Source organism: Aphanomyces astaci (genome assembly GCF_000520075.1).
Source record: "Aphanomyces astaci strain APO3 unplaced genomic scaffold supercont1.3, whole genome shotgun sequence".
Classification (NCBI taxonomy): Eukaryota; Oomycota; class Saprolegniomycetes; order Saprolegniales; family Verrucalvaceae; genus Aphanomyces; species Aphanomyces astaci.
Genome location: NW_009798266.1, coordinates 388,992 through 404,708, shown reverse-complemented (window position 1 = coordinate 404,708; position 15,717 = coordinate 388,992). Strand labels below are relative to the sequence as shown.

The 15,717-nt window shown below is 54.6% G+C and overlaps 4 protein-coding genes across 8 annotated transcripts; 2 read left to right on the top strand and 2 right to left on the bottom strand.

Moving 5' to 3' along the window:
* Positions 1-157: 157 nt before the first annotated feature.
* H257_01721 lies at positions 158-2,761 on the top strand. Of its 2 annotated transcripts, none has more exons than XM_009825064.1 (11): positions 158-955; positions 1,011-1,131; positions 1,324-1,416; positions 1,474-1,584; positions 1,634-1,713; positions 1,810-1,874; positions 1,941-1,998; positions 2,068-2,181; positions 2,238-2,273; positions 2,340-2,402; positions 2,451-2,761. In XM_009825064.1, exons 1-11 carry the CDS (start codon positions 188-190, stop codon positions 2,730-2,732), a joined length of 1,791 nt encoding a protein of 596 aa, XP_009823366.1. In that variant the 5' UTR covers positions 158-187; the 3' UTR covers positions 2,733-2,761. The 2 variants fall into 2 exon arrangements, with proteins under 2 accessions (XP_009823366.1, XP_009823365.1); XM_009825063.1 differs by having other exon boundaries at positions 1,240-1,416.
* A 373-nt stretch (positions 2,762-3,134) lies between these two features.
* On the bottom strand, positions 3,135-5,468 carry H257_01720 (hypothetical protein). 4 transcript variants are annotated; one of them, XM_009825059.1, is made up of 9 exons: positions 4,579-5,468; positions 4,443-4,511; positions 4,260-4,370; positions 4,133-4,212; positions 4,019-4,080; positions 3,904-3,961; positions 3,731-3,847; positions 3,534-3,632; positions 3,135-3,457 (listed from the first exon to the last, which is right to left on the bottom strand). In XM_009825059.1, exons 1-9 carry the CDS (start codon positions 5,357-5,359, stop codon positions 3,170-3,172), a joined length of 1,665 nt encoding a protein of 554 aa, XP_009823361.1. In that variant the 5' UTR covers positions 5,360-5,468; the 3' UTR covers positions 3,135-3,169. The 4 variants fall into 4 exon arrangements, with proteins under 4 accessions (XP_009823361.1, XP_009823363.1, XP_009823362.1 ...); XM_009825061.1 differs by having other exon boundaries at positions 3,731-3,961; XM_009825060.1 differs by having other exon boundaries at positions 3,534-3,847.
* Positions 5,469-6,972: 1,504 nt separating this feature from the next.
* H257_01719 (hypothetical protein) lies at positions 6,973-14,857 on the top strand (the record flags this gene model as incomplete). The annotated part of the gene is made up of 5 exons (XM_009825058.1): positions 6,973-7,512; positions 7,594-13,584; positions 13,637-14,403; positions 14,510-14,749; positions 14,809-14,857. 5 exons carry the CDS (start codon positions 6,973-6,975, stop codon positions 14,855-14,857), a joined length of 7,587 nt encoding a protein of 2,528 aa, XP_009823360.1.
* H257_01718 (hypothetical protein) lies at positions 14,448-15,688 on the bottom strand. The gene is made up of 2 exons (XM_009825057.1): positions 15,493-15,688; positions 14,448-15,429 (listed from the first exon to the last, which is right to left on the bottom strand). The coding sequence occupies exons 1-2, from the start codon at positions 15,668-15,670 to the stop codon at positions 14,960-14,962; spliced, it is 648 nt and encodes a 215-aa protein (XP_009823359.1). The 5' UTR covers positions 15,671-15,688; the 3' UTR covers positions 14,448-14,959.
* Positions 15,689-15,717: the final 29 nt, after the last annotated feature.

Genomic DNA, 15,717 nt, shown 5'->3' with positions numbered 1-15,717 from the left:
GCTACTTACTATTCAGCGTTGTGGAGGTTGAACCGATTTGCCGGTTTTCACAGTGCCCTTCATGCCCTCAAGTACTGTAGTCACGTCACCGGATATTTACCGGATACGACCCTCCATGAAACTGTGATTACACCTCGAGGGGTTTCATTTTGTATCAGCTAAACCGCATCTGTTATCAGTCGTTGTCATGAGGCGAAGCTTGTCGAGGTCGCCACGCAAAGTGGTGGCCAACGGCGATGACTTGCAAAACACGGACGCTAATGAGTCTTTTGCAGCAGCTGCCGCTGTACGCGACCCTTCGTCGTCCCCCACCAGTCGAGCATCGTCGCGACGGCATCACCGCGAAACTTTGTGTCCAACGTTTAGTCCACCGCATGACGACCGTGTCGGTAACAAGAACCAAACGACACGTGCGGCAGAGACAACGGCGATCACCCACGCAACTTCATTAGACGCTGACGTGGATCCTCAATGCCATGGCTCCTTCGCCATAGGTGGCCCCGTGAAGTCTGGGTATTTGAGTAAGCTTAGCACGGGCAAGTGGAAGCGGCGGCGGTGGCACCAGCGCTGGTTTGAGCTGCACTCGAATGGCGAGCTATTGTATTACAAATACGCCAAGACCAGCCGACGTCAGTCGTCGTCGCCACCTCATGGCACGTACTCCCTTCAACAAAGTGGAGCCCTCCTGACCATCCCAATGGATCTGCCGCGTGGCACGCCGACCCCATTTTGCTTTGGGGTGACCGTGAACGGCTCGTCGTTACTGGTTTGTGCCGACTCGGAACTCGAGCTTCGCGAGTGGACAAACGTATTGTCCAGTATGATCCACCCAGATGACGTGACTGACGACGCCATGGCGGTGGCCGTAGCATCCGCTACATACGATGAGTTGATGGAGACTTCTAACTCTGATGACTCGCCCACTGGAGCCACAACAGTGTCTTCCCTAAGCAAGGTATGTCATTGACAAATGGTTTGTGATTTTGACCCATTGATGTGGTGGAGTCTAGAATGCCAAGGTCAAGCCCTCGACGTCCCCCTGCACCTCTTTAGGAGGGTTTTGGAGCTCCTTGCAGGCAGGGGATGTGGGCACTGCGCTGGGGTCGTTGGCGGCTGTGAATTCTGTCATCGGTACGTCTGATTCACACCTGGGGAAACGTTGTTTGTGGCACGATGGAAGATACATATCATTTTTCACGATGACGTGATCATCGGATTGTACATGAATGCCCTGCGTAGCCGTGTTGCGCTTTGGCAGTTGGCACGTCGTACTTGCCACTGTGATCGTCCTTAATGTGGCTCTTTTATGGCGTCATCCCAAAGATGTCCGCCCATCCCTCCAAAACCACACAATGGTCATTCCCCCGACGGCTGCAGTCGCTTCGCCCGTGAAACCGGTGGCTGGGACCGTCAACGGTACGCCAAAATCCCCCTTTTCCTGCACACAACGAGGGATTAACTGGGACCAACTAGGGTCCAAGGCGGTGGCGGGGTGCTCGATGAAGGAGTGTCCCACAGCTCCCGCTCCCCACGTGTCTGGATGCTGGACCCAACTCGACGCTACGCGGTTCAACGTACGCAAAGGTACATTGATGCCATGCAATGCGAAGAAACCTTATAATTATCGACGTAGGTCCTAGCTACCGCCGCACGAAAGCCAAAGCCCCGTCGGCCCCCGCGCTCTTGACGTTGGTGGCCACGGACGCGTATCGGGTAACACTTAATATTTTTTATGGTTGTTCGATCGATCATGGTGGTGTCTCGTTGGTGGTGGGGATGAATGGCTTAGACTGACGGTGAAAGTGCTAGTCGGACGGGAAGATTGACAACATTGGAAGCGTCGTGCACCTGCCAACCCCCCTCGATGGTTACCGGTGCGTTTGCTTGTGGAGTGTTTGAAATGAAACAAGATTGAATTATTTATGATGTGAGATCTGTAGGCGGGACATCGTAATCATAAACTGCCAAGTGCCGTGCTACACACCGTCGAATCCGTTGGTACTTACGATACCATACCCCTCCATATTACACGAGTGTTGAAGTGAATTAACGACTTTGCTGTGACAGTGGGGCGAGCAAAAGACGGACGGCGACGGCTTCAACTTTGTCACGTACTATGCCATTCCACCGGCCCTTCGAGCCAAGCTGGACGACCCCACCCAACTGGAACCGTCGATTAAGGTTATAATCTATCCAATACGTGGCACCACCACGAGGGCTCACCACAATGACAACAGCTGCTTCGAGGTTTCTTGCAAGACGGGAACCCTATCGTACGTACAACTCAACTTGTTAAGTCACTCAAAACACTGATCGCGATCATGGACCTTGTCCGTTAGACGGACCGGTTAAAAGCAATTGGGATCGTGGTCAACCCCGAGGAACAAAATCTGGGTCGCATGGTACTTCAACGTTGATTGTCCAAATGTCCACTTGAACGCCATGCATAGGAGAAGCATCTCCTCGAAACGTACAACGGCCAGCCCATCTTGACGCGGCCCCAGCATCGGTTCTACCGCGGGGACGGGTACTTTGAAGTGGACATCGACGCACACACGTTCAACTTTGTGGCGCGCAAGGGGCTGTCGGGCGTGGCCGACCACTTTGGCAACATGGTTGTCGACTTTGGGTTTGTTTTGGAAGGCCAGGACGACGACGAGGTTCCCGAGCAGATTCTGGGATGCGTACGGCTGTGCAAAGTCGACCTAAAGAACGCCCCCCGCTTGGCATAACACATATACCATCCGTATTTACATCCACATTTGTGACCCTGTTCTCTGTATCATGTGTCCATCCCCTTCCGCTGTCCGTCACTGCACCACGTTTTGTTTTTCAAACGACATCTAATGAACCCATCTGTGACATCGTGTGCCAATTCCAGTCGCTCATTGTGTACTCAATCAGGGTACAACTGTACTCTGGTATATTGAGATCGAGTAGCAAACCCGGATTGTAGTGCCCGTTCGATACTGTAGTAGTCTGGAGGAGTACCAAGTGCATCAATTTCGATTGCTTCTAGTACACGCGGCCGGCAGCTTCCAGGACGGTTTGCGTACGTACTACGTAGTATTCCCACACTACTGCCGCCGCCTTGTCCCCTTGTTATCCCCACAAACCAACAACATCCCCATCACTGACGAAAAATAAAGTAATAATTGGGTCATTTTTGCTAGCGAAACGACAAGTGGTGCGCCGCGTTCACGTCCACGCGGCACATGCGGCCACTTCCAAACACGTTTTCCGGCAGCTCGTCGTCATCTTGGCCTTCCATGACAAAGCCAAAGTCGACAACCATGTTGCCAAAGTGCTGTGTGATGCCCGTGAGTCCCTTTCTCGCGAGGAAGTTGAACAGGTGTGCGTCAATGTCCACTTCAAAGTACCCGTCGCCGCGGTAGAATCGGTGCTCGGGCCGCGTCATAAGGGGCTGGCCATTGTACGTGTCTAGGAGGGTACGCTCCTACTCGCGTCCAACCACACAACATCATAAGTATAAGGGCAGGATAAATATATATATATTGAAATTTTATTTGTACCATTCGCCCCAGCTTTTGATCGGCAGGATTGGCCACCCTCACGATGGCTTTGAGGCGGTCGCGCACGGCACTGTCTTCTTCGAAAAACCACTTCAACAACTATATGTCGACCGTGAGGTGTTCAATATATCCGTGTTGTTGGGATTTGATGACGCCGGCGTGTTGTCACATTGCACTTTTCTGTTGAATGTACGAACCCGTAGTTGAGGGTTGGTCGGGTCGTCCGCTGCGTCCAATTGAGCGCGAATGGCCTCGGGAATGGCAAAGTACATGACAAAGTTAAACCCCACGCCATCCGTTTTGTGATCTCCCCACTGCAATGGATGATTACATTGCACCCCACGATAGATACAAAAAGGGTGGTTGGTACCAAGGGGTTTGAAGGGGCATAACAAGGCACTTGGGTGTTCAAAATCATCAAGTCCGTGCTACAGTGTCTCACATTAACAACAGTCGTCTATCGTGATAACAATACTGGGTCGTACCGGCCGTCCACGTCACTGGGCAGTTGAATCTTGCTCCCAATGTTGTCCACTTTCAAATCCGACTGATATATCGTAACATGATCACGTCATATGCGACAGTCGACGATGACATACCCGAAATACATCTGTGGCCACCAATTCGAGAAACGCTGGGCCGGACGGCGCCTTGATTTTGTTCTTCTTGTAGTTGGGTCCTAGTTGTCCATTTGGAAAGGTCGGAAATATCATGGGGGTATCAAACCTCGGCGGACGTTGAAGAGAGTCGCGTCGAGGGGGGTCCAGCTGTCAGTGGCATGATGTGCTTCGTCGGGGGAGACAGCAGTCAACGAGCACCCAGCGAATGCTTTCTTGCCTAAATAATGACAGAATTCAATGACTTTGCCGCCAATATATCAAGTGTTCAACAGTAGAGGAAACTACAGACCATTCACGTAGCCCACAACAGGACTTGCACTAGTGTGTACGGTCGTGGGTGTCTTGACATGGCATACATCTACGTGGGGATACATCACTTAGCCATGTATATTTAGAGAAGTACGACAACTGGCGACTAAACCAACCTGGCGTTGGCTCCACCACTGGTTCAGGAAGCGAGGACGGCGTTTGGATAGGTAACGTTGGTGGCATTCGATATCGAACGGACGAGCTGATCTGCGATGAGGTAACAGATCGATGGGTCAAGAGGAACGAGAGGCACCAAAGTGCCGCGAGCAACACGATGGCCGTGACGAGGAGGTCGAAGTGCAAGACCATGAACGGGTTCAGCACCAAACACGCTCCGATGGCGACGGTCGGAGAATCCAAGGTGGACCTCGCCGGTGACATAGGACTCGTTGGAGGCATGACGTTGTCGTATACTTGCAGTTGTTCCATGGCGTAGACGGGAGTAGGCGGCACGACCGGCGGCGCCTCGGGATTGATCGTCGCAGAGATCAGGGCGGTCCATTCGCGGAACTCTTGCTGGGAACTGGCACAGAGCAAGATGTGTTTCGCACTGCCGGAGGCTGTCACTGCAAAGCAAAACGGACTCGGTGTGATGGACGGGAGCTCATCCTTTGGAAACATGAGCTTCGACGATGGGCCGAGGGCGAACACGTCGCGCGGCACGGCCCTTTTTTTGCTCTTGGCCGACGGCGCCGACTTGAAGAACATCAGCACGCCGTTCTCCAGCACAAACCACCGCTGGCGCCATTTGCGCTTGGCGTTCCACTTGCCACGGTTGTACTTGCTCAGGTACCCAGCTTTGATGGGTTCGTTGGATGCGCTACTACTCGACGCGCTGCTCGACGGACTCGCGATGGAGCTCCGAGCCTTCGATGGCTCTGTGTAGCCACTGTTCATGGTGATTAGCGACGGGCGTGTAAAGAAGTTCGTAGCGTTGGCTGTTTGCAGTGAGTTGCTACAGTCGGAAGGATACAACGAGCGAGGGTCACTTCTTGGTGGCGTTGAGGTGCGAATTGAGTGCACCTCTCCACCCAGCCGAATTCGAATTAAACTTGGGCATACTTTAATCAAGTGCATTACGAGACAGTAATTTGCTGTGTGAAGTATTTTGTCGGACGGTTGACATGTATACAGATTCACAGATATAGTGAATCTCGATTTGGTCCAGGCATTATTTAACCTTGTCGTTTGTAATTTACAATGCCTCTACAGTAGGATACAAAGCCACGCCCAACGAATTATTCCTAGATGGTGATAGAGTGATATATTACCTTCTGGTCGTGCATTTGTCACCCCTCTCCAAATGCACGTCATGTCATCGAAACCGTCCAATTGACATGTGTGGAGGTTCAAACACATACAATAATCAAGTCAAACGTGATTATTTGCACAAATTGTTTCGTAACGTTATTTCAAGTACTGTAACTGAGGCCAGTTCAAAGCAGATTGACCAAAAGGGTCAATAAGGCGAAGTACGTACGTGCTAATAGAGCCTGTTCCAAGTAGTTTTCAAAATGGGCATTATCCAATTAAAACGCTCGCCAACTCATTCATGGGGTACAAAACCCATCGCCGCGCCAAACTACTGGCTGAAATTATCGCCTCACCAGCCAATTATTGATCCTTCGCTCTCTGAGGTTAAATAATGAGGGTCGACATGAACACAGATAACCACAGCGCGGGAGCGCAGTCACCAGCTCATACGTGTAGGCGATTGGCGATGCTGAAGTAGCGACTAGAGATCTGACGGTCGACCTCGTTGGGTGTTAAGCGCAACGACGGACCTCGGCTTGGACCTTGGCCACAGGAGCCAGTGAAAGCCATTGGTTCAATACTATGTTGTCCAATCACTTTGCATTTTCTGGACACGATTTATGTCCAATCAATCATGGCCGTAAAATGGCAACAAAATGGGAAAAAAGTATTTTGTCACCCCAGTATTCGCGATTTTCGAATTCTACTTGGAACAGGCTCTAATAGTACTGATTGTCACATTAAATTTTTAACGTTACTCAACGCTTATTGGTCGAATTATTTGTGTATTCGTTGTGTAGGGTACCTGGACACCACTTGAGGAATTTGACGGCCGGGCCAAAAGAAAAAATATTCCGGCGACTCGGAGTGATATGATTGGTCAAATCTCCGGAAAATCGGTACTTCGAACTGGGCCGCTCGCCCAGCTCTACACGCGAACATCGATATAAAGCATGGGACGCTCACACTTGTAGACATATTCTAGCTTAACGGGTGATACGTATATCCATACTAGTGGGAGTTACTGCTCTGTCCCAAATCACCTCTATGTTTCCACTTGGATGATGCATCGCAAACTTTCACTCGTTTACTGAATTTCAGCGAAATTAGTAGATCACTTAAGTGCAAAAATTCACCAAAGATCGCGACCTTTCGAATTCGAAACTTTTCGCCTTTATATTTGCTACAAATATCAAGTCATTTTGTAATCTCGTGTCATGATATCCGGATAATTCCAAGATCCCTTCAACATTGCGATGCCGACATCGACCGTGGCCGAGAAAGACGCGACCCTGTTTGCGGAAGAAGCCCGGCTGCAATCGACCCACGCACAAGACATCGAAGACACGCGCATTCTCGATGGGCTCCTCTTCGTTCCACCGTCGCTGCGTCATGATTTCAAACGCGATGCGTCAAACACAAGCGATGCCGTCACGGCTGCTCGGTATGCTCGCAGTGCCCGGCTCTTCTTCCATACGAACCAACACCTACGCGAGAACTTGTACCCAGCCGATGTCGAGGCCATGATCGGTGCCAGAGTGTACTACGAACGCGCTCTTGTGAAACTAGCCGAAGTCGAGGCGAAGGCTGGGTCCATGACGCTGCTACAACTCCAGCGTCAGGTCGTTTCACTCGTGCAGCAATGTCTCAAGAATGGCCAGTGTGACATCTACATTGCTCTTGTGCAGCCCAAACGCACGCATCTTCTTTACAGCGCCTGTTCCACCCATAGCCGCATGATGGGCAAGCAACTCCTTGCGTCGGAAGGAGTGAGTTTTCAAAGCGTGGACAACCAAGTACGTCCTCGTGAACATGTGGTCGACATGCAGGACAGAATTCATACTTTATATTGGTTAACATGCATGGTACTTCGGTAGGTAGTAGTCGTGTGTGAAGATATTGCCCACGATCCCGTCGTGAAGTGTTACAGCGACCATCGATGCGGCCCGTTTGCTTGCTTTCCACTTGTCGGACGGGGAAACCGCCATCGTCGTGACCAAGAGTCCAATCCCCTACAGCATGCTACACCCTCCAGAGATAACAACCACGTCACACCAGCTACCACATCTAACACAAGCAAGATCACGACATCAGCTGCCAAGGAATCCCCTCCAAAACTCAATGTAGGAAGTTCTGACGTGATTGGCGTCTTGGCTGTCGACGCATCTCGGATGGCATGGAAGTATTCCGCTGCAGCTATGACCGTAGCTCAAGTGGCGGCCTTCTTGGTGGCCTATGGCCTAGCGGATTGTGTCGCAACATTCCAAAAACACCGAATAGACGGCGGTAAGCTCCTCGCGCTCTCGGACGTTGACGTTGAGTTTACCTTGGGCATCCACCGCGTCGCGAGTCGGAGTAAGGTGCTGGAACTCGTGGGGGCTTTAAGGGACGGAGTGCCCCTACACCTCCCCGACCCGCCCACGTGGTTTGTGCACGAACCGCCGTCGATGGCGTTCTTGGAAGAAGTGGCCACCCGCGCCGGCAAAGTGTTTGCGCGCGCCCGCGTCCGCGACTGGCACCGGAAGCTGGGGGCTGTGACTAAAGACGGGTTGAGCACCCAATACGACGTGTACAACGTGGCAATCCAAGCCATCTTGCACTGCATTCTCACCGTGAGTGCCGTGAGCATTTGGCGCGTGGAAGGCCATCGAAAGCTCCCCCCGTCAACTCAAGTACACGTCTTGGGGGCGTGTGACATCCCCCTGGACCGCATCGCTCCGTTTGTGAATGCATACGACAAAGGCATCAAACGCATGCAATTGTACAAGGAACACGGAGGCGGTAAACCGTCGATGCTGCGCGGCAACATCACGCGCATTGGCAGCATGACGGATCGTTCTCCTTCTTCTAGCGATGCGGTGGCTCCATTCATAGTTACTTGGTCTGACCAGTCTACTGAAGAGCTGTCGTGGCCACAACTGCAACAACTTCTCCCCGTCCGCCCCCTCAACACACAACACTTTCACTTGCAAAAGTTGCTCACTCGTTTGGAATCACAGTCAGATTTTGTGACGACTGTCGACGGCGACGTGCCGTCCCAGTGGCTGCACACGTTCTTCGACAACGACGCCGACAAGTTCACGTACGTGCTCGACTTGACGTTCCAGCCGGCGACCCCCTCGCCTCGTGAGCATGCGTTGTACTTTGTGTCCCAGTTGATTCTACCCACGATGGAGGAAGCGTTGGTGTGCGTCCGGGGCCGCCAGCGCCGCACCGCTGCCCGCGCCCACTCAATGAAAGTTATGCGCAAGGCCATTGCTCAGCTGAGCATGTCGCCGTCCAGCGACGCGTTGCGGTCAGTCATGGACCTGGTGACCGCGATTGCGGCGGAGGTCGTGTCCTGCTTACCTGGCGTGGAAGTTGGCGTCGCGGAACTACAGCCGGGCGGCACCTCAGTTCAGTTTACGTTTGGGTTTAACGGGTGTACGCTGGCAGAGTCACACACGACCATAGGTCGCGGCGTGGCCGTTTCGTGTTTGCAACCCCCACGTCCGGTGATCGTCCGTTCGTTGGAGGGGGAGAGCGACGCAGCTGGCCTCCGGTGCTTTAACCACGACCAAACCTCCTGCCTCGACGACGAGCTGCTGCCACTCGTTTTCTTGCCCATGGTGCACGAAGACTCGCTTGTGGGCCTTGTGTCTATTCGACGGTTTGTGGACGTTGAGAAGGGCCGCTCGGACGAACTGCATCCGGAATGGGGCGTCGTTCCGTTCCTCGAATGCGCCGCCAAATGCCTCGCAGCTGTCTTGCGCGTGAAACGGCGGGCGTACGCGTTGTATCAGTTGGAAGCGATGGCCCACAATGCGTTCGTGTCCCCGCTTCATCTGTATGTAGCTACGATGCATACGATGACAGCGTGCTTTGTGGGGCTGCTCAAGCCCAAACTGGTGGCATTTGATAAGCCATTGGGCCATGTGTCAACCGTCCTCGACTGTCCTTTCGACTTGGACCCCCTCAACGTGCAGTACGTCGATGCCCTGCGCGACGTGCGATACCCCGAAACCCTTCTACACACGTTCCAGCGGTACTTTAACCTGGACGACGGAACCATGCAGGATGTCATGGACAGGCTACAAACACCAGCATCGTCGCCCGTCTTGACTGGCCACACCGCAACGCTGTGCGACCGGTCGCTGGCTGTACCGATCGACCAGAAACTTCACAAAACCATAGACGCGGCGTTCAAAATCGTGTTTGGCCACCAGGTATATGTCCAGTCGTGGGTCCCCGCCCTGTGCACCTCGACAACTCTCGTGGCGCTGACGTACACGACGACGCCTGAGTGGCTGTGTCACTCCGACGGCCGCTTTCTCGACACGTTGGCACACACTCTCAATGGGCTGTTGACCATCGTACAAGGCCGGTACGACCGAGTGCGCGAACGGGTGGCGGCGCTGGCAGCGTTCCAAGTGCAATGTCGACTAGTCGGGGCGGTGAACGTGCCCCTGGCGTCCGTCCTCGCCGAACTGGAAGCGGAAATTCGACCCGATGTCCAAACATGGGCCGTCGAGTCCATCGCCACAACATTGACCGGGGCGAATGTGTACATTGGCATGGTAGAGCCCCCCGCAAAGCGGATTACGTACACATGTGCGTCGAGTAGGAGTCACATGGTGGGCAAACACTTGAAAATGGGCAAAGGCGTGAGTTTTCACTGCATTGAATCCCGCGCCCCCGTTGTAATGATCAATCAACACGACATCACCACTATCGGGAAGCATAAACTTCGGCATTTTGGGGACCCCAAAGCCTTCCAATGGCCGTTCATAGCTGTTCCCATTGGCACTCTGGGCGTGTTAGCCGTGGACAACTTGACCGAGTACGGAGAATCCCCCGCCCCCGAAATGGGCATTGTCGACTTTCTCGTGCGGATGGCGGCCGAGATAGACACCATCGTGCGATCGAGTCGCGCCCAAACGCTCGGGTTCCGAGCCCAATTGCGCGACCGAGCCATCCATGACATGATGATCGTGTGCGACAACGGCCGCCATTCCGAGTGGCATGTACTACAGCGACTGTTGGACGTGGTGGCTGCCACGTTTTCCGGTGTGAGTGCGTACGTGGGGCTGGTGGCGCCATGGTGCTCGTCCATGGACTTTTCGCTCGCCACGACATCCAGCTCCATGCAAGGCAAGACGATCAACATGACGACGTCGGTGAGTGCCGCATGCTTCCGAAGCCAGCACCCCGTGGTCGTCCCCGACGTTGCCAAAAACCCCAACGGTCTGCATTGCTTTGATCCGACTCAAACGGGAGTGTACGTGGCCGTGCCGATTCCGTACGTGGGAGTGCTAGCCGTAGACACGTTTCCTGGACCTGCGGGGGGGAAGTACATGACCAACGTCCCAGAGCCGGGCGTCGTCGCGTGCTTGTCGTCGCTGTCCAACTCGGTAGGGGCGCACATTCAAGCCAAGCGACTATGGGGGCTTACCAATGCGATCAAAGGCCTTTTTCACGGCAACTCTTCTACCTTTGCCGTGCTTTTCAACGCCGTCGCGACGTTGGTCGCGTTTGCACTACCCGCGACCATCCGCATCGACGTATGGTACACTTACGCCAACCATGCACCAGAAGTCAAATTCTCCAAAGCTAGCGACGTACACTCCTTGGCACTACCCATGTCCGCATCGTGGGCTGCCACGTACCCCAGTTGTACACACACCAAGGCGACACCATTTGAGCTCAACGAGTCGACGTTAGTGTGTCCGTTTGAAATGGTCGACCCGTCGCATCCGTACCTCCAAACGCATGCGTGGCTGGTGGTCACGCGCCTCCCAACTGTTCAGTGGGCGTACGACCTACATGTTCTTGAGACGGTGCAGCCGCTGCTCTCCGAGTGCTTCCACTTGTCCAGTCAGCGCGCGGCCGCCGCCGTCGCCCGCGCCGAATGCCTTGCGCGCATGCACATGGGATTACAAGATCTCGTACAGACGCGCAGTGACGTGGCGGAGTCCCAGCTGCGGTTAACACAAGACGCGTGGCTCAACTGGATGGCGGACGCGCTTGGACGAGGGACCGACGTTTACTTGGGCCAACTGCAAGCCAACTACCATCCACACCGTGGCGACTTCAACGACTTGTTGGTGTTTACGGCTGCATCATCTGACAGTCTCATGCACGGCGTGCGGTTGTCCGACGAGTCGTTGTTTAGCTTTCAATGCATCCGGACCCAAGAACCAGTGGTGATCAACCACTTGACCAACACCAGTCGCGCCGTGCGCTTTTGTACGGCGCGCAAGGCTATTCGGGCGTATTGCGCCCTCCCGCTGAGCACATGTGGCATGATCGGCGTCGACAGCTTTGGCCCCACGGCGTTCAATGTGAAAAATGAACTTGAACCTGCCACGTTGCACTTTTTGAAGCAATGCGCATTGTGCCATGTGGAGCTACTGGAGACCACACGAGTGGCTGTGAGTGTGGCCCACATTCAAGCGGCGGCCACCGCCGTGTCGACAAATATGCCTTCGTGGCACGCGATGCAGTGTCTGTACGCTCAGGTGTTGCTGGCCGTACAAACCAACGTCGGCTACGTGCATTGTCAGCAAATCGTGCGGTTGGCAGCCGACTTTACGGGGGATTGCTCCATCTTGTGCTGGCACAAAGCACCCACCCGACGACCGATGCAACATCTGCCCGTGCATTTTTGCTACCGCCACCACTGTATGCCGGCCCTTGTCGGCGACCACGTTCATTTGGACGACTTGATGCTGCCCATGACCAACGTGCCCAGGACACTAGACGACGCGAGGAGTGCTGGCGCCCCCACCACGGGCCTGGAGCCCCGAGGGGCCTTCCCCTGCTTCGCCGGCATGCTGGACAGTCTCTTTGTCGCCCCTCGCGTTGCCTTTTGTTTGTACCGCAAGCCCGGCCGCCCGTTCGCCCCGCGGGACGTCCGCTTTCTAAACGTTGTCATGCACATAGCTCAAGTGGCGTACGTGAATATGTACAAAGCGTTGGTCGTGCGTACGTTGGCCGCAGAAGCGCTGCAATGGGCCAACGATTTTGTGCATGCCAAGGAGGGTATGGTCGTGGTGTCTTCGTCGACTTCACCACTCAACCTGGCATCGCCACCTCAAAAGCCTCGCGAGTTGTTTACTGTCATGTTTGCCACCAACCCCGACAAGTTTCCTATTGGAGTGGCCTTGAAAAAGACATTAAAACGAACCCACCGCCTCGCGGCGTTGTCCGCCACGCCGGACGTGCAGTCTGCGATGGTTTGCGTTTCGACCACCGCTGGCCCTGCTGCCGGCGTCAACACGCTGCCTGTGTCGACAATTCCCCCGACAACCCCCTTGTCTGTCACGACTGCTACCATTTCGACGCCAGTGTCAGGCCCAGTACCGCCGAAACCGACGAGCAGCAAATTCACGAGTTTGTTTTCCAAAAAACAGGCTGCGAAAGACCACCTCGCCCAGATCACGTCGCCATCCCTTGCCGCGTCGTCGGCAGCTCCACCACGTCCTGTGAATAATATGCCGCCAGTTCCTTCGCAGCACTGGGAGTGGACGTGCCGACTGCCAGCGACCCAATATTTGCTTCTAGATATCACGACGACCAATGCCGTGCATGTCGAGCAGTTTATGATGGAGGGCGAGACACTGGCAGACACGTGCCGGTTGATTTACGACGCGTTTTGGGCCAACCCCCGGGGGGACGAGCCATTCGTGGGCTACTTCTTGACGTCGTGGTGGCATCAAATCCACGTGGCCCTGGGGTCTGCCCGCCTTGCGATCGAGCAGCAAGTGCGACTGTACTTGGACGCGGAAGTCGTTAACAAGTCGTCGTGTTCGGCCAACGCTATCGCCATCCTGAGTGGGGCGTTGCTATGTTGTGGGTACAAGAACGACGAGTTTCAACGATCGAAACGGGTACGTCCTGCTGTCCCTTGTTGACCATTGTGTGTTGAAAGGGTGTGGCTAGGCGACACTGCAATTGTTCCTTGCCAAGCAAGTCGCGTCTGAATTGCATTCGTTAGATCCGTTCAATCAAGCGACAAAGTCCACGGTCTGGACTGCAGCGTTTCGTAGTCGCGCATTCTTCCTTGGTCAGAGTTTGCCCCCCCTAGAGCTGGCGCTCGACGTGTCGCCGGCGTTCCGGTCGTTGCTGAATGCGACGCTGTTGCTTCAAGTCATCTCCAAGTGGCTCAAGGCTGATGCGGACAAAGAGAAAGCCGTTTGGACGCCGCTGATCCTCGCTGCAACCCGTATTCAATGCCGCGCGCGATGTCGGATGGCGGTCGCCGAGGTGCGCCGACGCCGGCGGACGTACCATGCCACCCTAGTGTTGCAGTGCTTTGTCCGCCAAACGCTGGCGCGATGGCACGTCCAGGCCAGGCGCGAAGGGCGCGCGGCAAGTCGCATCCAGCGGTGGTATCGCAGGCGCCACGAGAAAAAGCCGGCCTTTGCCACCAAGGCGTTGTTGGTGCACATGCGTGCGGTCCAAGCTCGGTTTGGACTGAACGAAGTGGGGACCGATGGAGCTGAGTTCGGAGAGGCTGCCACGTTTGAGCAGTTTTTGCATCACGGGGGAGGAAAGGGAATGGTCCATGCGGAAGTAAAGCGGCTGCTCCAAAAACTCAGAGACATGGCCAAGGAGAGGGCCAGTTTGCCGTGGGAAGCCCGCGTCGACGAGGAAGTGCGCGACTTGTTTGAGTACTTTGATTACGCCGGCGTGGGCTCGATCTCCCGGTACGTACGTAAATGCATAGTGCAGTTTGCAGGCAGGGGTGGGACGACCTTGAATTGAATCGTCAATGTGCTATACATGCTCATGTGGGGTTAAAATATGTACCAGGGACGATGCGAAAACAATGATGCAAAAGCTGCGCATCCCCCTCCAAGTAGACGAGTTGAACGATGTTGTGGACATGATGGACAGCGACAAGTCTGGCGACGTTGACGTGGGCGAGTTCTGCAGCTGGTACAAGTACGAGTACGCGCGACTGCGAGCTCGGTCCAAGGACTGCGGCACCCTGTCCAACACAGACAAGGAGTGGTTTGCACAAGGGATGGCCATGCGCTTTGTCAGGCAGCGGTGGACGGTGTGGCGGAACAAAGCCAGGCTGCCCGAGGATGTTGTGGCGCCGCCGCCAGTTCCGTCCCCGCCAGTAGCGGCCCCTCCAACGACCCCACCGCAGGATGACAACGAGGGTGACGACAATGATGACAACAGTGATGATGACGCGTCAAGTGGTGACGAAAAAGAAAACCTGTCCAACGAAGAAGAAACGTAGATATAGTAAAGTTAATTGATGTCCATGACGTCCTGGTCGTCGTCGTCGTCGTCCAAGCTCCAAGCCTGCACGGGCGTGCTGTGGTCACACGAGTCAGATGTCTTTGCCTCCTTCGCCCTCCGCTGGCTCTGCTTTTCGTCAGCACGCTGGTTGGTCTTGCGCGCCGCCGCCTTGTCCTTCTTGGCCTCCGCAGGAGTTTGCGATGGCAACGACGACGGTGTCGATTTGCTAAAGCTGCCATTGTTGGACTTGGACTCGGCTGCTGCTGCTTTTGGCGGTGGCGTCGTGTGAATCGGCGTCGACGCCACGTACTTCTCGTACGCGACAAACTGCGACCGGTACGCTTCGAGCGTCTTGACCCACACCGCCGCGCCGGCTTTGCTCTCACCTTTGAGAAAGAATTTCCGGTGCTTCGACTCCACTTGGAAGCAATAGTCGTCGAAGACAACGATGGCCGTGATATCGTCTAGAAATATGGAGTCTATCGATAAGTTAGTAGATGAATGTAGGCCGTGGCGTTTGGTTGTAGAATCAAGGGACGCACTCTTCATGATGGGCTGTGTGTTGGACGCAGCGTACCCAAACTCCTTCCGCTTCGAGTCCACGTAGAACCAACGCTTGTTCCAGCTACCCGTTAGGTTGATCCCAGACTTGCGCTTCATCTTGTATAGGTATCCTTCGATTTCTGGTGGCGTTGGACACGCTGCAGCTGGCAGGCTCATGATGGTCGAGGACGAAACTCACAAAATGACCGTGCACTGTCTCCATC